Source organism: Amblyomma americanum, chromosome 8 (genome assembly GCF_052857255.1).
Source record: "Amblyomma americanum isolate KBUSLIRL-KWMA chromosome 8, ASM5285725v1, whole genome shotgun sequence".
In the NCBI taxonomy this organism is placed as follows: domain Eukaryota; kingdom Metazoa; phylum Arthropoda; class Arachnida; order Ixodida; family Ixodidae; genus Amblyomma; species Amblyomma americanum.
The window spans coordinates 1,135,516-1,160,165 of NC_135504.1; the positions used below are offsets into that span (position 1 = coordinate 1,135,516).

The following is a 24,650-nucleotide window of genomic DNA, read 5'->3' on the forward strand; positions in this document are numbered from 1 at the left end:
GAACTGTTGATGGTTGCGAAGCACACCCATGAACTCCACCTCAACCTCGCACCTTCTTGCAGTACAAGATATGAGAGCAAGGTCCTCAAATCATATTAAGCACGGAAGGTGAGTTTATACGAGCTGAAGACATCCTCAATGCCGCCAGTGTAGCTCGGAAAGGCGAATAAAGAAGGAGCCACCGTGCCTCGTAAGGGACATCTTAGGCGGCTCCACATACGGTTTGAAACATCATGCTGGGCTCCTTTCATCGGACCTTTCATCTTTTATGCGTAAAACTATCTACCAACGTTTCCATGAAATCCAGGTTTCTCTCGATTACTCGGAAGTACACTTCAGCCCTCAGAAGCAGCAAAGAAGCACACACACACGAGCGGAGCGCTAGGTGGAATTTCTGAAGACGTGCATTAGAAGCGAAAGTAAATTGTACAGTCAGGGACAAAAGTCTCTTGAACACGGGTTCTTCAAGCGAATTGCTTGTAGCTCTGCTGTTAGCCGGCGGCAGGAGATCGCACTTGTAGAGGCGAAAGTGAAATTTGTTTTTTCATCTCCAGAGTTATGGTCTCCAGCCGCCGGATAATAGCATAGCTATCGGCTTCGTTTGAGGAACACCTGGTCCAGGGACTTTTGTCCCCGACAGTACTTTCCACCGAGGCTCCTTAACTACCTCCCCGCTGTTCTTCGTCTGCGACTCTCTTGAGTCCGCGCTGATAGTGTGGTCGCCTACGCGAATATGCAAGCATTGTACGCTACACAGCTGGCGTAGTTGCTCAACACTGTGAATCAACTGTTCAGTGGTGTCTGCCTTCCTTGCGCGCTACACTGTATTCTGATACACCGGGTGTTTCACTTAAGGCTACATAATTCTTGAAAATAGGCTTTTTGAATTTGAAGGCCGCTTTTTTCCTGCCTAGCATTATCAGCGGTGAAGTAAAGCAGAACCGAGCTAAGACGTGCTTACTAGCAGGCTGGTTAGCTAGTATTGAATACTTAACTTTCTAACTATTACTGTTCGGCTCCTTAACTATTTAGAGGCATATAGCCGACCTTAAAAAATGTCCATATCAGTCTCTAGGATTTCGAAAACGCGATTACCCTCGGCGCTGTGGCCCAACAAAGTTTGGCTATTTTGACGAGTTAAGTGCACTGGAGCGGTTGCTTTGCCTGCAAGCTTTTCGATAGCGCATGTATTTTGGCGCGATGTAGGCAGAATTTGTTGGCCCACAGCATCGAGGGCAACCGCGTTTTCTAAACTCTAGAAAACTGATATGGATATAGCTTAGGGTGGGCCACACGTCTCTTAATAATTAAGGAGCCTAACAGTAATAGTTAAAAATCTAACTATTCAATATTAGGTAACCAGCCTTCTAGTTAGCATGTCTCAACTGTATTCTGGTGTATTAGACCGCTTAAAATCAATGCTATTCTGAAAAAAACGTTCCTCTAACTCAAAAAGCCTATTTAAAAAAATACGTAAATTCTTAGCTGAAGCACCGTGTATACATGAATGTTTTTTACTCTTATCCAGCCGCAGTTCGGACACAAAAGTTTTGCCGCAATTGTGCGGCCACGAAAAGCTTTAATAAAAGCGATAATTTTGCATAAAAATGCAAGTAAAACGACGGAAGTAAAGCTGCAAATGAGCCCAGTTGCTTTTTAACGCTTAACTTGAGAAGCAGCGCGCCAGTGCAGTTGAACTTAATGAAAAAGTAAAGGGCTACTGGATCCGAGCATGAAGTTGCTTACCGAGGCACAGAGCGGCACCGGCGCTAAAGTCACATTCCTTCCCCAATTGCTTGCACACTCTCTTCTCTTCCTGGTTGCAAGTTTTGCGGTCTGGGTCTGCGAGCGAAGGAAGCGGAGTTACTCGACGCATTCTCGAGGAATGCCTGGCCCGGACGTGCGGCAATTTTCACGTTCGGAATCGCAAGTAGCTTGTGAAATGCAGACATCCATCATATAAAACACTCCAATAAAAAAAGGGGGGGGGGGGACTGAAAGGGGGCGGTAGATAAGCAGTTTCGATGAAGAACTGCAAGCAGTCCAGCGGCGAGTTGAGCGAGTTGGTACATTCTTGAAGAGCAAAAACAGCGCAGCAACAGGGACAAGAAAGAAGAGGACAACACTGTCCCGTCTTGTTTCTTGTCCCTGTTGCTGCGCTCTCTTTGCTCTTCACGTTGTTCCTCTCCTAGCAAAAATGGAGCAGCAGCTAGTCTCCACCCAGAAGCAGCCGTTTTAACAAAAAAAAAAAATGCACAGCAAGCGTGTCTTCCGGGATAAATTTGTGAGGCCTATTTCCGGACAGCATTGCTCACAAATATGAAGATAAAGAAAAGGTAAATAAACGAACGCGAATGTTCCACAATTGGGAGCCGCGACTTGGGAACCGAGCGCGCATGTGACGGCGCCCTCATCACAGCAGATGGCCGAGAGTGCACAGATTGCTTTGCTACACCACTTGGGCTTGCATCTAAACCTATTGCTGCTTAGAGCAGCGCCTGGTGATATGTTGTCATAGCAACAAGCTGCGGTAAACCCTGAAGCATAAGCACGGTGGTTGAAATCGCATTTTTAGCCAAAACAAGTGCCGAACCGTATGTACCTGACGCCTGGTACTTCACAACCGCGAATCATTGTCTGTTGTTTGTTTGTTATATATTTTTTGCGAATAAGGCGGCCCTTTTGCAGTACCTGGCAGCTTCACATTGCGACCTGTTGATAGCAGGGATAGCAGCCCACATTACTCCGAAACCACTATTCAACGCAGACCAAGACGTTGTGATGTTGGTATGCTTGCGGTGTTTGTGGGTTTGTGCGAAGTGAAAGTAATAAATAAAAATAAATTCAAATCAACATCCATGATTTGGATTCGAACCCACGGCGGCGCCAAAAATAAGGTTCTCAGGCCGCTGCGCGAGAGCACTAGGCTATCGCCGCTTTTCTTTTTCAACGCTCTTTACAATGAATTAAAAGAAATCTTTGTCGATTCTTTTTCAAGAAAATTAGAATTATTTTGGGTAGACTCATTCTACAGAAATGGTATTTAGCAGAAACACCAGATTAACACTGTCGATTCTTAATGTGTGTTTTCCACAGGCTGTGTAATCCAATTAAAAGCAACATATATCTAAGGGTTCGTCAACATGCGATAGTTCAGTGAGAAACCGTACAGAATGCAGCGCCAATTGTCTTGTTTTTTCATTGTCTGTTGCATGCTGTCCCAGAAGAGTATTGCATCTGTACAATTGATGAAACATTCCCAATCGTTTCAGAAGCACCACAAAGGAACTGCAGACATGAAAATGCCCTTTTCTGTAGACATGTTTTAACCGGTAATGTGTCAGTGTATAGCTTAAAACACTTTTTGCAGATGACGAGAGGGGAATTTTACGCACTTTCTTGAGTACGCCATGTACTGGTAAACCCAAATGCACCGAGCGATACGTTTGTGGAGGAAAGAGCATACAGATTAAGTCCTTGTACAACTGTTTCCTAAACACCGAAAAAAGGAACTCAGAGAAAAGCGAACAAGTAGGAAACGAACAGACAAAAACACCTCACGCATGAATCCCCACAAACACGGACGATCAGGAACATTAGAAGACACAGTGATGCACGGTAAAGCATGAACTAAATTAACTTGGAGGAATTCACGAACTGTTGGATGTGCAGTGCGCCGAATAAACTTGAAACGTGAAACCATCTGCCGGACATAGAGGTGCACTAAACCGAGGCCGCCAGCGCTAACAGGCCGGAAATGGTTATCACACCTCATTGATTCAAGAGACGAATTCCACACAAAAGTTGAAAAAACTCTGTGTCAATGCTGGATATAAACTCTCGTTCAATGAATAATTTTCAGTGCATAATGAATTTTAGTGACGCGAAACAGACTGCACGCGGTCGCCCTGCCAAAAATTGAGAGAGCATGAGGCACAAAAGTCAGAGTACAGCGCTGAAGAGTTGGCACGCGGTCTTTCCAATAATATGCACTGCTCTTGGTGTACAGTACTCACGGATTGAAATAGGACATTCGGAGCGCGTGGCCGTCGCTTCATGGAGCGCCGCCCGTAGACGCTCATGGAACCAAGGTGGTGCATTGTGGTATGGCGCGAGAGGGAGAACATCTACAAAGCAGAATTGTTCCTTCCAGTAGCCAATGAGCCGGCCTGTGGCTTACCACATGCCTGCGTGGCACTGCAAGGCTAGCGCTCCGAATGTCCTATTTCAATCCGTGAGTACTGTACGTGTTCATCGTGTACCAGCATATTAGGCAGGTGTCGATCTCCACATACCAAACCGGAGGCCGCAGCTCTTCTCCTGACACTGAATCGAACGAAAGACCTCATCTATGCTTGGCTTATCAGATCAAAAAATGCGAAGTCATCCGCATTGGCTAATATCTAATATAGGCGACGAGTTGGCGATTAAGCGGGCGTAATGACTCACATGCCATCAGCAGCATCCAAAATTTCTCTCACATTCATCACATGCTCCTGCAGAATGTCGTACACGGCACGGGTACGTACCACTGCGGAGCCTATCAGCATACGACACAACGCACTCCTCTGAGGTATGGCCAAATCGGCGACAGTCATCACAGCGAGGAGTACGGCAGTGCGGCCTATATGCCCAACCTTGTGGTAACGGAGACACAAGGGCGGCCTGCTTGGAATTAAAACCAGGCTCTGTAGACCGAAACCTGTCAAGAGATGAGGTACGTCGTTGACAGTGAGACGCCATCAGCAAGAGCCAGGGCAATGTCTCTATTCAAACTTCGCATCCTTTCCATTTCTGAAACTCCTCCACTGTGATAGACGTAGCCTTTCCCCAAGCTCGTCACGAATGTAGACATCTTCTAGGTATTCCGGGAGCCAAGGAAGCTTGAGGTTGATGGTCTTCGGTTCTAGGTCGATGACCGGACAACGACGGTTTTTCCCTTGTAACCCTCCGAGGGTCACGAGCTTAGCTTTGGCTAACGCTGTTTTGCCAGTTACCATCCACACGTGGGAGATTTCGAACTATCCGATGGAACTATTTCACTTAAATCGACGACACCACATAAGGCATCTCTAAAGTCCTGGGCACGATAGGGACGACCAGCAAGGTCCGCATCCAGAAAAACAGAGTTGAAAACCAGCTTACCGGTATGCAGACGGGGCAGAACTCTACGATAAGTAGTATTACTGGCGACATACGCCACAAGCGTACCTTGGCCTGCGACCGATTTACCCATTTCTGCGGAGAACATCATAAACGCGACCGTTCGGAACGCCGTCTGCGTCTCTCTCCATCAGACTATCGGCGCAGCTGAACATGCCTCGTGTGAGCCTGCAACACACTCTCGCGCTGTGCATCGCGCATCGACTTCTTCATCCAGTAACACTGGTATGAAACTAATAATCACACTTGGAGCCTTGTGGCGGCAGTGAGAGAGAGATCGATGTGCGCTGCATGTGATGGCGTGGGCAACGCTGTGGCGGAAACACGGCACTACAGAGCAATGTGCGTTGGCATTGAGAACATTGCGGCCGACACGCGCCACTGGAGCGTGGGCCGCCGGCGTACATTGCTTAAATTGCTATTGACGATGAAAAAGTTGAAGACGCGCATAACTGCTTTCTTCGGTCAGTGAGAACTTCAATGGTGTCCAGCTGCAAAAAGCTGTTCTTTTGCACCAAATTTTTGTGCTTAGCAATGCTAAAAGAGCACGAAAACGCATCGTCAGATGTTTCTAAACATTACGCTCAGTGCGAAGATAAAGACAACTGTAAGGCAATATTTCAGAAAACCGAGGTACTGTACCGGCACCGCGACCAACGTACTAGGGAGATCATGGAAGCGTTTTTTATAAAGAAGAAGATTAACACGTGCATCAGTCAACCCTCTATCACTCTATTTGATGCGGAGATACGGTTCTTGTGCAGCACCTGATTTGCGATGGGTCATAGAAGAAAAAAAAAGGAAAAAAGGGCGCCCTGCGCTATCTGGTGTGTTTTTTTTTTTAGTTTGTTCCAAGTGTTGATTGCCTCATGTGATTGCTGACTTTGCCGTTTTTTCGGACGCTTTTATATATGTGTTTCCTCTTGAATGAAATTTTAGTTGCGAGACAGCGCTTGTGTTGTGCACCTCTTCTTCGTCCGTCGTCTATGTTCGCGCTGTATTTTTTCCTTTAAAATGTACGTAACCCAACTAGCCCAACTTTCCATCCTATTACAGCACTGCTAACTCGACTAAATACGAGACTATCTCTCTCAAACGCAAGCGTACTAATTCTAACTTGTTGTGCCTCACAGATATAGTGTCTCGGGCATCATCGTACGGGTATTTAGGTATTATTCTGAGGCATAATATTTCGTGAGCCAAGCACATTCAAGCCATTGGCGCCAAAGCCTCCAGATCACTAGAGTACCGGCGTCTGCACTTGCGAAACTCTCCCAGGAACGTAAGAAAACTGGCATATCTAGCAATCGTAAGGCCACACTTAGAATTTGCATCACCTACCAGGTCCCCACATCAAAGCTACCTAATCGACATGCCAGAATCCATCCAGTGTATAGCCTCTCGTTTCATTGCACGCAACTACAGCATAACAAAGATAAAACTTAATATCGGCCCCGAGCCTTTACATGTTCAGCATTCCATCGTTCTTTTAGAGCGAAAGTTCTAATACTACATATTTCTCCAAGGTCAGTCGTGATGCGTGTTTAACCTTGAGGCCCCGGAGCGCAGGCAAACCACGTGACTCGCCGAGCAGAGGCGCACCAGCGGGGGCTCGCCGGCTCCGCCGCGGTGATACCACGTGAGTAGGCGAGGGTGTAACAACTGCTACGTCGCGGTTTCTTCTTCACTTTCGCCATGAATGAGGTGCGTGCCGGACTGAGTGCGTCAACTCTTCGCCGCCAGGGCGCGTCCGATAATCCAGTCGATATTGCTCGCCGAGTGATCAGGTGTACTGCAGAGGATGCGAGCTGAACGAGCCGCTGAAACCGAGGAGCAACTAGACGCTGGACTTGCGAAGCAACGGAACAGAGCTTTCGCTCTGCATAACTATAGGTTTAGAAGAGTTGAACATCACAAATTTCTACGTTTATTCATAAACATCTTTACAGCACCAGGCCGTCTCCTATGCCTCTCGAAGCGCCTTCGCGCACTTCACGCCGCCTACTTGAAAGAACTCAACCTTTTAATTCATCTGCACTCCCACGCGCCATAGTTTTTTGGAATGAACTTCGCGACAGTATCGCATGCATCTGCAACCATCAACCATTCCAGGATCAGCTCCGCAAACATATTCTGAAATGACGTCTTTGTTTTTCTGTACCTTAGTGTATTTCTGTTTCTTCGTTACCATTCCGTTTTGGTTTCGTTTATTGTGCGTCTCAGAACTTTTACAACGACTGAAGCTTCTTATATGAACGCTGCATTTTTTTACTGTATTTGCCATATGTCCTGCATTCATGCTACTATACTGATCCCCTTGTATCTATGTATCATAATTTTCACCTTTAGGTTTTGGCGTGTGTAAAACGTGGCTTCTTTTTACTTTTTGCCTTGCACCTCTTGTATTAATTTCTCTTGTCCCCCTTACTCAGTGCTCTTCTGGGCCCTGTATGGTATTATGAACGAATCAATAAATCAGCGCTAAACCTCAACAATTTTTTTCGCTTCGTATTCCGTTACTGGCAAGAAGCGGTGAAGAGAGTTTTTGCCGCTATCAACGCTTCGCTAAGTCTCGCCGATGCGTGCAGAGGGCAAAACACATGTATATAACAACCGAACTGTGTATTCTGCAGCTCCCAAAGCTGCTGCGACCAGGAATGCAATAAATGACGATAAAATCCTATAAGTTTAACTTTAAATGCTTACATCCGGACCATTTTTAACCAGACGTTATCGCTAGATATTGCGTGTTCAGCCCGAAATACGCCCAGAGCGTGTTATAGAGAAGCGTTTTGACCTCTGTACATATCGTCACATGAGCTCGAAAATTAACGGCAATGATATGAAATTACGCATACTTGCTTAACGCTGACTCTTTCAGTTGCCATTCAACAGGTATTGAAGCGTGAATTACATGTTTATGCGAGTTGTGAGCTGCCGATCGCTGCGATTCCACCAAGGCTGTGTCTCAGAAGAGTCAAACGGCGGTGCTCTCAGTGGCCTTAGATGAAACTCCCTACTTGGAAAACTATATTGCCGTCTTTTCGCCCAATTTTCATGTGCTGCTTATGCTGCGGCTCAGCCCCCCGTCATTCTCAGCACTTAGTAGTTTGTGCAGGACATGCATTTGTGGCAGGAGGCGTGCCGTGAGCAAATTAATGGTCGGTCTTGAGGATTAAAGTTCACTTTCCACCCTCAGTACAACAGGCTTGTTTTTCTTAAAGCATAAGTACGCATGGATGCAAAGTGAAGGCGGCGACTACTTACCTATGCATGTTGGGGCGGCGGCAGTGAAGTCGCATTCCTTGTAGTGTCCTCTGCAAACTCTCTCGCCTTCTGGTGTACACGTTTTGCGTCTATTATCTGTGCAAGCAAAATAGTTACACCTGCAAAGCTGTCGCTAACGCGAACAATTCAGAGGGCATCGTGTTCATCAGTTAGCAAGCGGAGCCTATACTATATGGAAGGGCCTAGAAGGGAAAGCGTAGTAAGTGTCTCACATGAAATCCTTCCCAGCGTGTTAGGCAGCGGTGACGGGGCGTCGACCGCAAACGAGCTAGGGGCAGCCGCCGAGGGACCTCCGGACCAGTGTCTTCGCATTCCTAGCACGTAAGCACGCTGAAGTGCCCCCCGGTAGTTTTTTCGTCCCAGATTCGCTCTTGCGAGAGACAGGGAGGGGGACGCGAAAACATGCATGCCTTCCATGCGGGTTGGTATACGCGCTAAAGGAAGACAGGAATTCATTGTTGTAAATGGTTTTGTTTGCTGTATACGTTCAGTAGTGCATACTAGGATGACAGCAGACAGTCGCCGCTTTACGCAACTTGGTTTGTTCCTACGACAAGAAACGGTCTAAGTGCTCCTTAGAAGGGAAACACGAGCTCAGAAATTGACAGACTATTGCGGCAGTCTGTAATGCGAAACTCGAGCGCAGCTCTTTACATGCCACCTCTGGCAGGTGGCGTACGTAGCCACCCGCCGGGATCCTTCAGCGGCAGCCACCTTCCGGTTGTCTTCTCCTCCGCTGATTAAAGTCTAGCGCCTGTCCTGTGTGTTTCTGCTCTCTGTCCTTTGTGTGTATTTTAACGCTAGCAACATGTCGCAGTGTGTGGTTCCTCCGCTGTCGCCGTGGCAGGGGGCGTTTTGCTCTTCTCTTACCTGCCAGCACTGCAGCCGTGACAGGCCGTAGCACGGCGACGGCAGCATTGAGCAGCGCACACAGGACGGGTAGAGAGACGACCAACTACGTGCGCCGAAGAGCTGCGCCCAAAAACGCATGCTCTTGGTCGGGGGCGCCTCCGGAGGAAGGGGGGAAGGTGTCAGCTGCGTTACGATTCGCTAAGCAGACTTAAATAAACCGCATACAAAACAAACACACAGGATAAACCATGCAAAGGAACCGAACTTTCAACACACGCGCTACTTGCGCCGGTGCCGCGACTGCTGTATAGTTTGCAACCCTCCGCCTTTGTCGGTTTCCGGGAAAGGGTTGTAGCGCCCAAAAGGAGAACACATAGCAAGCGAGACGGGACAGCCACAACTTCAACTGTTTATTCACCGGGAATGCGAATGAATATAAAACAAAAAAGTCAAGAGGGGTAGCAAGAACCACACATGCGCGCCAGGGTTGTACAAAAAAATGGAAAAAAAGAGATAAGTGAGCCACACAGGTGTCTGAGCCCCGTGTATCTAAAAAAGCAGTTTCATTCTTATAGATGACAATAGATGGGGTACTAACACAATCACTACGGTTGCTTTTGATATAGAAAGCCTCCAACAGTTCACTTCACTGGCTGTTTGGTCCTTACTTCTTATATGCGAGGAAAGGCCACAATAAGTGCCGGTGCACTAAAAAATCCTCTAAAGGTGGACTTGCATTGCGAGTCGCCTGTAGCCCTAACTGTTCATAATGTCTGCTCTTCAGAGGCAATCGCAAGAATAATACTAACAGTCTTTGTTCCCATTCTAACACAACAGAAAGGGACCCCAGACGAAAAGCTGCAAAGCAGCAGCTTGAGAGTGTCTGAGACCACCACACATAGACGTGGCATGCAGCTTGTGGTCAGGTACGCGACATAAGTACAACCACGAGGCGAGACAGAAAAAACGCACCCACTACAGGCAACTCAACAAAATGAGAAAATTGATTGCTGCACTCTAAAAATGGCTTAAATTCGCTAAAATGTAATCTTCTACACCTTCGCCTGAACAAAATGCATTTTTAACTCTTTAGCTAACATGCGTATTGCATACGTTATATTTGTTTAAAACGCTTGGGATGACAAAGTGCAGTGTCTAATTTCCATAGTTTGTTCTATTACGTATGATAGCCCATTGTTCCCTAGATCTTGTGGCGACAACTTTTTCCTTCAATCTAAGGTCGGCAAGGGATTTCAGAAATGAAGTCACGAACTGAGGGGGTGAAAACCTAAGATGTTGCAGTATTCGTATATAATATTGACTCATATAACTGTATACGCAAGGAAGACAGATTAGTGTGAAATGATGTCGCTCACCAGTGCATATAGCTACACCGGCGGAGAAGTCGCACTCCATTCCCATAGACTTGCAGTTGGCTTCCTCCGTTTCGTTGCACTTTGTTCGCTTATTATCTGTAAAAGGGCAAGTGCAAGAACTCAGAGAGAGAGATGCGCTTGGTCGGAGGTGGCCACCTGCCATTATTTCAAGCGTAGAGTGCACCTTTGGCGGACCGCGAGTGCTCGTCCCTCGTTTTCGCCCGCCGCGGTGGCTTCCGGGATACGGCGTTCGGATTCTGCTGCACCGCGTCTGGATGCAGGCGATGTCCGTTAGGGGACTCTGGGCGGTGCATATTAAACCGCAGCCATCGACTACGGGTGCTTTTATGGTTTAGAACGTCATACCACACCTTACCGTGTCACATGATTTCTTCCCTTAGTGCGCCTTGTTGCATTGCGCGTTGGGGGTCAGTGAGCTGCACAGACTGCAATAATTTTCGGCGCGTATTCGCGACAAGCGACGCGTCCTATTGATAGAATGCAAAGACACGTTGCTTGTATTAGGTGTGAAACTCGACAAGCGGACCACACAACTACTGGATTAACGCAGTGTGAGGAGTATTTGGGCACCGTGTTAGATAAAATAAGAAATAAAAAACAACTACTTTTGACGCCGAGACGCACGGGCCACCTCGGCTGAAGCCAAATGAAGTGCAGAACGAAAGAAGCGGTTATCAGTGAATAGCAAGGCTCTCAAAATCCGCAACAGATTCAGATTCAACCAACCGGGCGTCGCGACGGAAGCAAATGCAAGAGTTCGCCACACGCGAGTTGGTTTACGTGCACCATGCATTTGGCAGCAGTGACGGCGCCCTGTCGCATGTTGAAATCTACTGTATTTCGCAGGTGCACATCTGCTGCACCGAAGTGGCCCTTTCGTGAGCGCTCCTTCCCTGGTCGACAACGGAAAGCTTGGAACAGCTCTACTGTTTCAGCTACGCAAGGCCTTTCGTTATTGCGTCCACGTGTCAAGATGTCCCTGCGACATCAGCAAAGCCCGCGTCACAGACCACGCTAAGTATAAGAAGAGGACTGGACTGTCGCCGGCTCATTTGGCAGCAGTGACAGCGTCTTGCCGCATCTTAAATTCGGCTGTATTTTGCAGGTTAGTGGTGCGAATTAACCTGATCAATTTCAAATATTTCTTTGTTTCACGCTGCAGCTGCTGCCACCATTTTTGTATTTTGCATACATTAGGCAAGAATTACTGAAATGCCACCTGCTGGCAATGTATCATGTTTATCCTGTAACGAGGAATACTTGGATCAAGGGATCTCGTGTACTGAATGAGTTTATTGCTATCATTTCGGTACTTGCTCTGGGGTAGCTGAGTCTGCGTTCAAATGCAAAGGGGAAGCATGGAGGAAAGCTTTGCGCTGCCCAACTTGCCGGACAGCAAAATCAAGAGGTAGTCAGAGAAGCAAGCTGAAGTTCCAGCATGCTGACATGCTGGTCGACATCAACGAAAAACTGGACGCTCTAATCACACTCAAAGACACAGCTGAAAGCGTCCAACAGTCCGTTCAACTAATGTCCGACATGTACGATGATGTCCAGAGAAACGTGCGCACGCACGATCGAAAGATAACTGATCTGATGGGTGCCAGGGTTCGCTCATGCGTCATGTATAAATAAACGACAAAGCTACGTTATGCCTCATTGTGAACAAGGCTCCCGTGGGGGAGCCAAAACGTCATCCCATCCTTTCTTTTGGTCGGCGCCTTCTACTTCCGTCGTGTACCATTCCCGACCAGACGGGTTTCCGTCAGACTCTAGACTTCAAGCTGAAGAGCGAGCACGTGAATCTGATACGGAAACGATAAGGAGGCTGATGCACCTAAGTGGCAAAGCCGGAAGCTCTTTATGTAAAGCCTGCATTTTGTAATCTAAAAAGCGGTATTTGTGTTAATGAATTTCCTTATTTTCCGAGTGCGAAAGTTCGATATGGGTGTTAAAAGCTCTGAACTTTCACTTTGCCTCACTAGTTTGCTAATAGTGGGAACAAAATCAGTCCTTTTCTATTTGCTTGCGTTTTTCCCCTCGCATAAATTGTAACCTCGTTTTTTTTTTTTTTTGACGAGCCAAACTTCTGCGCATGTTTTGTGCAATCATTGTTACGTTTCTGTGAATCTTGGGCTGACAATGCATGATTAAAATGTGTCGTCGAGTGCACTTTTATTTTCTGCATAGGCGACACTGTTCTCCTGATGCCTTTCCCACTTTTTCTTTCCGGGCGGTTGGGAGCCTCATCAAGCCGATCGCCCGGCTTTTTTCCCTACCTTCTCGATCACTATGATGGAAAAATAAATGTGTTATTATTATTATTATTATTATTATTATTATTATTATTATTATTATTATTATTATTATTATTATTATTATTATTATTATTATTAATAACTATTAACGACCGCCCGAGAGAACATGCCATTGCCATACAGACGCAGCACGCAGACCAAGCACGTGTCTCAACGCAAATGAACTCGGGCAGACGCAACCATAAGCACAAGCGCGAGTTATGCGGTGCCTCAATCGTCGATAAAAAAGGCGCGACCCATCGATGGTGTTGACAGCTAGAAGGATTCCGGCAAACCAGTGAGCACTCGGAGGTGACGAGAGACCGCATCCTTTCCTTTGCAGTTGTGTTGCTCTTCAAGTATTTATTGGCGAGCGCCGCAGTAAACCTCGACTTGTCTCTTCCTACTCGTCCCCTTTTCGTTTTCGCTCTAACCAGCTGTCCCGGCTCCTTTCCTCAAGAAGTTCAGGCAGTGGTTTTTGCTGACATTGTTGCCCCTTTTGAGGAAGACTCCGACGGGGTAAACGCACTGCGTCCTCACCCGTGCACAGGGCGGCTCCTGCACTGTGGTCGCAGTCTTTTCCCTTCGAATGGCACGCTTTCGTCTCTTCTGCATTGCAACGGTCGTGCTCCTTGTCTGCAGAAAAGTACGGCCAAATCAGCGTCGTCTAAATGCATGATTTAAGAATATTTTTCAATCAACGAGAATATCGTGCATTTCATACGCATTTCGTGCCTCGTTATTTTCGAATAGTTTAGAACATTTTCTTGCACCCTGTGAGCCAAGACGTGGTGAGAAATGAGTTTGCGTACCAACACAGGCAGCGGCCCCCGCGGTGAAATCGCACTCCGTCCCCGTTTCAGTGCAGGCGGCTTTCTCGGCTTCGTTGCAGCTTGTGCGGTTGTTGTCTGCGAGAGTAAAAACGATGCCCTTATTTAGGGTCTCCTGCCGCCGATCGAGAAACTCGGCTCTGGGGGAAAGTGCCACTTCCGGATGCAGCGTTCTTTCCAGCAGTGATTTCTTTGAAAAAGGAACCTGCTGGCAGTGATAGGGTCTCACCAAAGCAGATAGGTGCTCCTTGTGAGGAGTCGCATTTCAAACCCTGCGCTCTACAGGCATCCGTCTTTTCTTTGCTACACTTGTCTTCCTCTTTTTCTGTGAGGGAAAATAAATAAAGGCGGCGATTACGAGTGGCGAAGACCGAGGAAGTAAAGGTTTTCGAGGTCGTGCCCCAAATTCAAATTCTTGCATGAGTGATTTCTTCATGAAAGCTATCAAGAAAGAAGAGCCGCTGTATTTAATGTTTTCACGTTGTGACTTCGAGGAGCTTAAATACGTTTTTTGCAACGCTGAGTGCGAATTTACACAATGGGTATCCCACATAAAATGTTTCTCTACATTCGATTTTAGAATCATGCGATAACACGAGCGATAGTGTCTGATTTGTAATACTGCTATTGTATATGAGATAGCACTTTTCTTTCTAGGTTTTTCTTGCGAACACGTGGCAAATTTGAAGCAATTCGTATTGTTTGCGAGTGAGTGTACAGACTAGAGTGGTCTTATTCTATGGTTTTACTAATTAATAATGCACAATTTCTCACAAGATATAGTGGAGGGCTGCTTATACGGAGTATTTGTTTTTTGTGAAAATATATTCTGGTGGAGATGCCAACGCAACAAGACGGCATTTGTGATTACACACATCGTTTATCGCACGCGCTGAACAGCACCTCACAACAGCTGCAGCTGTCATGTCCTTGCAGCATTATTTCATAGGGAAAAGGTAGGCATCACACGACGGTAGAGATAAAATATTACACAAAAACTTGTTAGAATCGAACGTTTAGTCCAAAACAAGCATTGACGGATAATGTCTAATCCTTTATGGTTGTGTTGAACTTGTTCTTGTAATACTGCTTTCTTTTTTCTAAGCGAACAACAAGCTAACCCATCATTTCACTCTGCTTTGCCGAATTTACTGGTTTTATACTTGTTAAGCGCTTGTTCTTAAAAACATGTGTCATACTCGCAGAATCGATAGTTTCGCGAGTTACCCACGATGTAGTTAGTAATCAACTGCTGACGTCAAACAGCACAGGGCATCTCCGGCACGTGACAGCTGATGACACGCGGGCGCTGCAGTCCATCAAGCATTTACAGCTTCCGGTGCAGTAACACTGGTCGGCACACTTGAGTAAGCATTCGGTTCCTCACCAGTACACTCGGCGGCTCCACCGATGACTTGGCACTCTTTTCCCTCTGCCTTGCACTCCTCTGCCTCTTCGTCATAGCAGGTATTGCGCTGTGTGTCTGCACGAAGAGAACATGAAGGCCAGTGGGCGGGACTATTGGTTTGGAAAAAAAAAAAAAAATGTTCCGATGGTGCCTACGTAGATTTTCTCAAAATATTCCGTCGAGACAAACGGCGCCGCTTGTCTGCCGCTGCTGTGCCCGTTCAGCTGCTGCTGATTCGCGCGGGCTGAACACCCCCAATCGCACGCGACGCTCGACGCCTTTTCCGGTGCCATCAATGTCGGCAGAGGGTGAAATCGCCAATCAGTGCTATGCCGCCAACTGGGACCTCACTGCCACGTGATGGCGTGACACTAGCGTGCCCTGTGGCGGCCTCCCAAACTCTTCCTGCGCCACAACAGCAGCGCGTAATATCTGCCGTTCGGCGATGCGCTTGCAGCCAAAATTCAAAACGTCGCACCAACAGGGCTGCTCAACAGTCTGCATTGCTTCAAACAGCCCCGACAGCCTTCAGTATACGTGTCAGGGAACATCCCCCGTCTGTTACAAACGGTTCTCGAACGCGTCACAGCGAGTCGATATTGCTTGCGAATGGACCCTTTGTGCGTGTTTTTTTTTTTTTACAACGAGAGCCAAGTGCTGAATTAAGTGCTAATACAGAAATTTCGCCAAATGGCATTGTCACTAAATTAATCAAAAGCGGCCAACTTTGAGTGCTCTAGCCAGTCGGCGGCGGCGATGCCTTACGACGAGCGCTGCGAAAGTGGAGGGCGCCGACCTCGCACATGCAGGTCGCGCATAAACGCCATGCGGGCATCGCGGGAGGGAATTTCGTGTTTAGCAACCAAACGCCACGATCGCGGTGCTCAGGCACAGACTCGGATAAAATACTAAAGTGCAATGCGAAAGAATAAAGTGAGGAAAAGATGCAGGATCAAGTTATTCTCCGTGCTTTGAACTGAGCTGCGGCTTCCCATTCTCGGCAGAAAGCATTAGCCTAAACCAAGGACCGCAGGGGATGTCGTTTTTTAATTTGTGATTTTCAATAACGGGAGATTAATAAAATCGGGAGAAAAAACACCCGCTACCCACCGGTGGAATCCGAACCCACGACCTCCGAATTTAGCGTCCGGTGCTGTACCAACTGAGCTACTGGGGCGGATGTCCAGTCTTCTGCTTCCGGGGGTATTTATGTGTAGGGTAAGCGAACGTTGGGAGTGTTCAGCAGCGCCATCCTCGTCCATAGCGGAGGACGTAGTACGTCCTGTAGTACGTTCTACGTAGCACTCGCAGTAATACAGGACGTACTACGACCGCCGCTATCGACGAGGGTGCACTGATAGAAACTCCCCCGAAAGCAGAAAACTGGACAGCCATCGCCGTAGCTCAGTTAACAGAGCACCGGACGCGAAGTTCGGACGTCGTGGCTGCGGATTCCCACCGTCGGCATGCGGTTGTTTTTTCTACTACTCTTACTAATGTCCCATTAATGAAAACAACAATTAAAAAGACATCCCTGTGCTCCTTGGCTACCGTCGTGTATGACACAACGAGTGCGTCTTCTTTCCATTCCCTGTTGATGACGACTCGTAATTCTCCGCAGTTGATAGCTCGTTTCCCTTTTCCTTCAGGAATTCAGCAGAAGGAGATTTCTTACCGGTGCACAAGGGAGCTCCGCCAATGAATTCGCATTCCTTCCCCAGTTCTTTGCACCGTTTCCGTTCCTGTTTACGGCATTTTTCTCGCTTGTTGTCTGCACGGGAAAAGGAATACGTTCACCCCAGTGTTCAACGTGCAGTCCTCCTCCCACTGAAGAGCAGGCACTGCCGAAGATGACAGCGTCACTCGACAGGCAGAGAAGGACATTCTTCCCCTCCTCGAACAGCGAAGGGATGCGAGCTGCGACGGTCGCTCACCAGAGCAGGTAGCAGCTCCCGCGGTGAAGTCGCACTCCGTTCCGAACGCCTCGCAGATTTCCCTCTCTTCGTCGTTGCACTTTTCGAGCACATCATCTGTTCGAGAGTTCGAGACACAAAACATACAACGATAACGGTGTTGTTGGTGGCACTCGCGGCACCAGGGTAGCTGGTCATTCGACAGGACATGCGCACTCAGCTGAGAGCCTCAGCTGCTATCAGACACAATGTCGCCTCGGCAAAATCAAACTATGGCATTAAGAAATTGCCCACAAGAAGCACGAAAGAACTCGAGTTAAGGGAGAGCCACCAAAACGAAGGATGATCCCTGGAATAGTAACATTTTTCATCGACCGGATTGACGCATGTTCCGGAGACCAATACATGCGGATGTCAAAAGGGTTAATTATTCTCTCTATTTCAATACAGTTCTCTTCAGAGAATACTCCATAACACGCTTCATAAGCTTTCTTTCTAATTTGATTGACACAGCAAAATTGGTTACGTGACGCTGATGCTGAATTGATGCCCGGGAGCAAGACGAACTTTTTCGCAGCATATATTTTTAGACCCAAAGACCCAATGAATCTTTACGTTGTCGCGCTATGTAAGCGCTCTAACCGTAAGTGCTTTAAATGGTAGCTTTAACTAATACCATGAAACAATAGGGCGGCAAAAGCAGAATGCTTACGCCCAGCCACTAGTGATAATGACTGGGTGATGCCCCGATCACAAAAAAAGAAAAACAAAAAATGGGACAGCAAAACAAAACTGTCCCAGCCACAGCCGCAAGGCGATGCCCTCCTATTAGACCACTCTTGCAACCATTTGTCGTGTTGAAGTGTCGAAGAGAGGTTCCAGACTTGCCAATGTGCTCTTCAGGATCACGTGGCACCAGAAGCAGCCGGCTGAGGCATCACCCGGAAACGCGTAGTCAGACAGCAGTGCTCCAGTCTTATTTCTGAAGCGCTTTGAGTGAAGAAATGAAGTTAAAAAAAGTATTGTACGCTCTCTTTGAAGCATGAAGTCATGGTTTTCAGGGCGTCACATAGTTTTCATTAAAACTCGCTTTGTTTCGCGCTCTGCTGGTTCCCTACGAGGCGTGCTCTATTTCAAACACGAAGCGTTGCTCCTGCATGAGTGCCACCCTGAGAGCAGAACCCCCGTTCCTCACCTCTGCACACAGCCGCCCCGGAGCTGAAATCGCACTTCTTTCCTGCCGACTTGCATTCTCTTCGCTCCTCGTCGTTGCAGCTCTTGGGGCTTGGATCTGCTCCACAAATAAATGCAATATATTTATTTATTTATTTGTACATACTATCAGTCCAGCTGGACTAAGATAGGAGTGGGTACGACATCAAAATTTATAAACGCAGGCCATGCAGTACGATAAAACAGCCAGTACAGTCCAACACAGTTCATAAAATACAGTCAATGTAATGTACAAATTATGTGCACTCCTGCGTTAAATATTTGCACATGAGGGTAGCAAATTGCTCTCGGGATTGGGCATTCACAACGTGGTTAGGAAGGCTGTTCCAATCGGACGATGTGGCAGGAAAAAAAGAGTATTTAAAACAGTCTTTAAAAATTTTTCTACCTGGACGTGTTTATTATGTTTATTACGAGTGACGCGTGTCTTTGCTTTGTTAATGTATTGTTCTTTCTTAACCAAGACTAAACCATTTATTACACAATAAAACAGAGTTAGTCGTTTTTCTTTTCGTCTGTGGGAAAGCAGAGGCACAGCTGCTTGGGCATAAAGAGGGGTCACTGAATCCAATCGTCGATACCGGGAGAAAATGAAGCGTAGCGCCCGTTTCTGTATCTGCTCTAGCTTAGAGACAGACGTTTTGTGATATGGGTCCCATATTTCGCATGCGTAATCAAGTAAAGGCCGTACAAGCATCTTGTACGCGGTCAGTTTTGTGTCCGTAGAAGCCTGTTTTATAACTGATCCCATGCCTGCTTGTTCGAAGGTAACAGTAATTCCTGTGGTAACAGTTAAAAAAAAAATAGGCAAGAAATCGAAGCCCGGTGTCTGCTGTAATCTTATTATTATTTTTATTTGAAGAAGTGCCAAAAAACAATTACTCTAGATAGTACCGGCTTTGTGCCTGCTACAGCTCTCCAGTGCAAGCTTAAAAATAAAAAGGGCAAGTTAATAGAACAGAAACAAGACATGCTCGGCGACTCGTGTCGACGCAGCGGAGGAAGAAGACTGGCACTGCCGATGTTTCCTTTGTTCTTCAAACTACTACGCGTCTGTCATGCAGAGAGGGAAAACTAGGAGAAAAACAGCAGCAGCCCAAGCTATCAGCTATGAATCCGAACGCCATCGAGATAACCGAAAAGCAATCCTTCGGCGAAATGTTTTTCGCAATGGCGTGCTTCTTCGCAGAGCCCATTGCCGCGTTCCATGGCGATGTCTTCTTTCCAAAGCATCGTTACAGCAATCTCAAAATAAGCCGCACGACGCTCGCTCTGGACCTACTGATAATTGAGATCCAGTAAAGATTATTACGGAATTATTGCCATAACTATCACTGCGTTTCTTAACGCCAATTTGAAGTCTTTTTTTTTTTAGTGCTTTCGAAGCACGCATGTTCTACGGCAGTAACCGAAGCACCGGAAGAAGCGTACAGCCACGAGGATTGCCTCTCAGCTCGATCGATTCGGGTCCGAGTTAGGGGTTATTCCGGCTACTCGCATGAAGCTTTGCTTTGTAACCACTGCTATAGCGCAAGCATGTAAAGCTGCACTCAATAGTTAAATAACTTGGTAGGTGGTTCATTTCCGGCCCAAGCGATTGTACGACGTGAGAAATGGTGAATAAAGCGAGGCTAACACCGTGATTGTTGAATGAAACAAATTTTACGCCGCCAATTCATGTTTACTGGAACGCAATGACAGATAGCCATTGTAACAGGGTAAGTGTGCAAATGTTTCCTGACACACTGCTTTCACGCGTGTATGCCTGAGTGCAGAAGCTCAGAACACATTTTAGTTTTTTCTTGTGTCCTTGATAAATCGTCCCTATGCCAAAGGTGGAATCGCCACTTAGGGAAGAAATCAAAGGCGGCGAGATATTACATATACCGAGGCGCGCCAATGGCAGCTCGTTCTTTACGCTTTCGATTTCTATTACGTCAGCAACTTTAATCAGAGCTTTTTTTTTATGCACTCATCATAGCTGCCTACCCTTTATTAGTGGCTCGGGCAAAGAGCGCAAAAATATTTCTTCCTTCACTGACCAGTGCAGAGAGGAGAGCGGGAGCTGAAGTCGCAGTCGCGTCCAAGTTGTGCGCATGCTTTTTTCTCTTCTTCATTGCAGTTCGTTCGATTCGGATCTGTCGGGAGGGTTGAAAAGAATTAGCCACTGAAAACGACAAACGCTCGCTAAAAGTGTTCCATAAGCGTACTCAACGCGAGTATAACCAAGACTGAGCAGCGTGTTGTGCGTTCTCCATTAACCCTCCTTTGATTCGAATGTGTGCCCACTATTGGCGCGCTGTCCACCATGTGCAGCCCCTTACCGATGCACAGTGCGCTCCCGGCGGTGAAGTCGCATTCTTGTCCTTGTGCCTTGCATGTCTCCTTCTCGTTTTTATTGCAGTCCTTGCGGTCGTGGGCTACCAGGGGAAAAGTATCAACGTTAGTATAGACCAGGGGTCACAAACACTCGGCGACATACGGCCCGCATAGCTGTACGTGGCTAGCCGGCCCTCCAAGTTTCATCTTACATTCTGAAAGCTCGTGCCGGCTTCACGTGTCAGCTTCACCACGAGACTTGTTTTAGACAAGTAAGCAACAAAAATCGACCAAAAAGTTTCGTCCGCAGACAGCAGTCTTTCTTTGCGTACAGGGGACAGCTGCCTTCAAGAGCCCACAGGGGGGGGCGAGACGCCGGACAACCATCCCTCTCTTTTGCCCCTCCACCAGCCTAAACCGAACTCTCAAGACACGGGAACAAAGGGACAAAAGCCCGCCTCCTTCCTTTTCCTGCATAGCCTTCGCTGCAGAGCCACATGAAGCTGTCTGGGAGTCGTTGGCTCATTGGTAGTAACTTTATTAGCGCGACTTGAGTGGATCAGGTGAAGGTGGGGGAAGGGGGAGGGAGATGAGCAGGACGGCGACGGGCTGCTCTAGATGACCGGGTACGGTTGGGCCTCGGCGACTTTCACTTTTCAGCTGTACGATGCGAAGCTGCAGCTCCGCCTGTGCGCTGCGCAGGGCAGCCACCCATCGCTTCTGTGATGACGTACCTCGGAAAGGAGGTTTCTGTTTGTTTGGTCAAGTTGCATACGTGTGTTTGAAATCTGCTCTGGTGCTGGGGCATAAGTGACAGCTAGTGTAGATTCCTCCCCACTATGTACGAGGGAGAGGAGGAAAGGCGATGGCATGGTGGCGGTTCGTAGTCGACGCCGTATACCACCTGCTCGGTTTTGGTCAGGGGAGGGTGTAGATTTGGCGGGAGTTTCTATAACGCATAGCGATGTCGTGTTAGGTGAGGAGGCGGCCCCCCGCACTTCGGAACGACCGTCCACTGCCCGGTTGACGAGAGCTCGGGCTTGCTCGTGGGCGGCCGCATGGCCCGGGTGTGCGCAGTGCGTAGGAACCCAGAGGACGGTGATGTGGCGACGGGGAGCAGATTGGAGGATCTGAGCGGCCGGGGCGTGAGTTTTTAACTTTGTAAAGTTGCAGGTGGTTGTCTTTGAATCGGAGAAAATGCAGCCTGACGAGGAGCGGGTAATCCTCGCAAGGGCCGCCTCTTCCACTTAGATGGACTGCGTCGAGTTCCGAATGGTGGCAATAGCTATACGCACCACAGCGGAAGTCTCTGGCGAGAAAATTACTGTAACATCCTGCCTTTTCATTTATTGCTGACTGTGAGTCACTAACTTTCTTCTTGTACGAGACTAAAATATTCAGCTGGTAATAAAAGGCACGGACGATGAACTTCCCAGTAGCCACTGAGCTGGTAATCTGTACGTTGACCCATTTCCCGTCTGTCGAGGCGCTCCAGCAAAAAATGCCGTTTTGTTCATTCGGTGAAATCGCACTTCGAAGACGAGCCGGGCAAACTACAGGTGAGTAAGGAAAGATCCGCTGACGCTGTGGGTGCACCGGCTCGGGTTGCATACAAAGCATCCTATGCGAGTAGGCTGGAACCGCTGCGGAGTTTATCTTAATGTCTTCTTTTTTTGCAACTGGAGAGGGCAGTCCTGCCTTCAGCTGTTAAAAACTGGCTCGAAATATTAGGAAAACCAAAGTGAGAAAGGCTACAAGTATGAAGGACTGCACGTCGAGATAATTATTTATCGCAGCTCTGGGGCTCAGACCTCGCACCTGCTGCATACGAGCCGGAAGCCAACAATGGCGCACAACTAATTAAGAGTGACCGTCAATTATTATACCATCCGTAGCGAAATATTGAGCAAAGCGGCTTTGGCTTACCAATGCAGCGATGTGCCCGACTACTGAAGTCACATTCCATTCCCCTTGCTCTGCACTTTTCCTTCTCCTTTTCACTGCAATCTTTGGGTGTCTCATCTGTGGCCAGAAGGAAAAAAAAGAAGAAGAAAACTCATGACTATAGCTAACCCACGTATTTTCAGAAAATTACTTTAACCTAACAGTTTTGTTTCCACGTAATGAGGCAAAATTCTAAAGGAAATGACTCCACAAGGAGTGTTCACATCAAGGCATGCAATTATAAAGTGTAAGGCGCGGGTTTCGACAGAAACTTCGGTCAGATTATAACAGGGGATATGCGAGGCCTTGGAAAGTTCGAAGGTGACGCAGTTCTCGCCTCAGGAACTGCGGCACCTAGTTTTCCTCCCGAGTGGTATTGGGGCGACGTCGCATAGGAGGAATGCAGCGGCGCCTCGACGAAGGTGAACAGTGTATAGAAAGGGCCGAACGGTCAGGAGAAAAAAGACGACTGGACGGCGGCTCAGCAGGCCCGGAGTCGTGGAAGGCCAGTATGCGGGAGCTTGAGGAGGGAGACTGGGAGACGACGGGCTACATGACCAGGCAAGGCGCAAACGTAGCAGGTAGGCCGGCTGTCGATGGTGCGCCAGGGATTGCTGACTCGCGGAGCCGGCCGAAGAGAAGGAGCCGCCGCTCGCGCAGGCATTGGAGGCAAGGGACAGGTGGGCGGTCGAGGTCTGGCGATGACGTCCGCGTATGTCAGCGGAGCGGTGAGAGGTGGTGGCGGGTGGAAGACCCTCGGCAACTTGCTCTTGGATCACATGTCGAAGAGCTGGAGCCAAATATGGAGGTCACTCTGTAGGGCTCGGCAGAAGAGACAGCTGACGCGCCACTTCTTCCCGAACAAAGTATTTGATCTGTTGCAGCAGGGAGGAGGTGTCAGATGCTGGCGTCAGCCCAGCAAGTGACTCAACCTGTCGGGGGTGCTGACGATTCAGGAGCCTCTGCTTCCGCAGCTCCTCGAAGCTTTGGCAGAAGGTGACGACTTCAGCAACGGTGCGCAAGTCACGCGCTAACAGCATCTGAAAGGCGGCGTCGTCAACACCCTTCAAAATGTGTTTAATCTAATCAGCTTCCAACATGCTGAGGCTTACACGCTTGCATAGGTCAAAGGACATCTTTGATGTAATTGTTGAAGCTTTCGCCGATCTGCTGAGACCATTCGCGCAAGCATTGTTCGGCGCAGAGTTTCCGGACAGCATGCATGATGACCGAACACTTCGGACAAGGTTGTCTTGAAAGCAGGCCAAGTTCGGATGTCCACCTCGTGGTTCTGATACCACAGGTTAGCCACGCCGGTGAGATAAAAGATTACGTTATTTAGTTTTGTCCCATCGTCCCATTTGTTGTAAAGGCTCACCCCGTCGTAATGTTTGAAATCCGCTCACCGGTCCCGCCGAAGATGGCTGGGTCCCGTTGGCTAAGGGAACTGGCGCAGGTAACAGCTGGGCCCACTTGCACGGCTTGATGTTTAACATCGTTAGGCATCGATAGACGGTTGTGCAATTCCAGGACTGTTACCCCGCACCTCCTCCAAATGTAAGGTGGGGGCTTATGCAAATGAGCTGGGAGGACGGGAGCAGCGGCGCAGAGTCCGAGGGCAACCAGGTCGGGTATAGAAACTCGTGGCGATGGCAATACGGCTGAGGCGCAGGGCCATCTGTGTCATGAGTCGTTGTTGTTGTTAGCCTATCAAAATATGGCACATACCCACACTGGGGGATCGGCCAAGAATCGGGTGGCTATTCACCTGAACGCAATTAACAAAAAGGAAAAGCACGTGGGAGCGCAACACCGGTGAATTCTTCCTCATGAACAGAAAAGGGATGAGAGTTTTGATTTCAAAATTGTAAGAATAATAGAGACAGGGATTAAATAATAATGATTTAGTCAAAATGTAATAATTGATAGAAAAGAAATGTTTGGAATGAGTCATCTGCTTTGTCTGTCATCTTCTTCTTTACAAAAGAAACCATTTTTTTCCGCTG

General features: G+C 47.9%; 1 protein-coding gene across 7 annotated transcripts in view; it reads right to left on the reverse strand.

The window, feature by feature from the left end:
* The window catches only part of LOC144100779 (uncharacterized), a 320,982-nt gene that overhangs the window by 197,360 nt on the left and 98,972 nt on the right, over window positions 1-24,650 (reverse strand). For 6 of the 7 annotated variants that reach the window (XM_077633622.1, XM_077633626.1, XM_077633625.1 and 3 more), the window contains 11 exons: window positions 22,627-22,722; window positions 20,706-20,801; window positions 20,424-20,519; window positions 18,344-18,439; window positions 17,170-17,265; window positions 16,911-17,006; window positions 15,215-15,310; window positions 14,057-14,152; window positions 13,810-13,905; window positions 13,538-13,633; window positions 10,680-10,775 (listed from right to left, as the gene is read on the reverse strand). In XM_077633622.1, the coding sequence (XP_077489748.1) occupies window positions 10,680-10,775; window positions 13,538-13,633; window positions 13,810-13,905; window positions 14,057-14,152; window positions 15,215-15,310; window positions 16,911-17,006; window positions 17,170-17,265; window positions 18,344-18,439; window positions 20,424-20,519; window positions 20,706-20,801; window positions 22,627-22,722 (1,056 nt within the window). The remainder of the gene's footprint in view (window positions 1-10,679; window positions 10,776-13,537; window positions 13,634-13,809; window positions 13,906-14,056; window positions 14,153-15,214; window positions 15,311-16,910; window positions 17,007-17,169; window positions 17,266-18,343; window positions 18,440-20,423; window positions 20,520-20,705; window positions 20,802-22,626; window positions 22,723-24,650) is intronic. The other variant, XM_077633623.1, reaches the window with a different exon arrangement.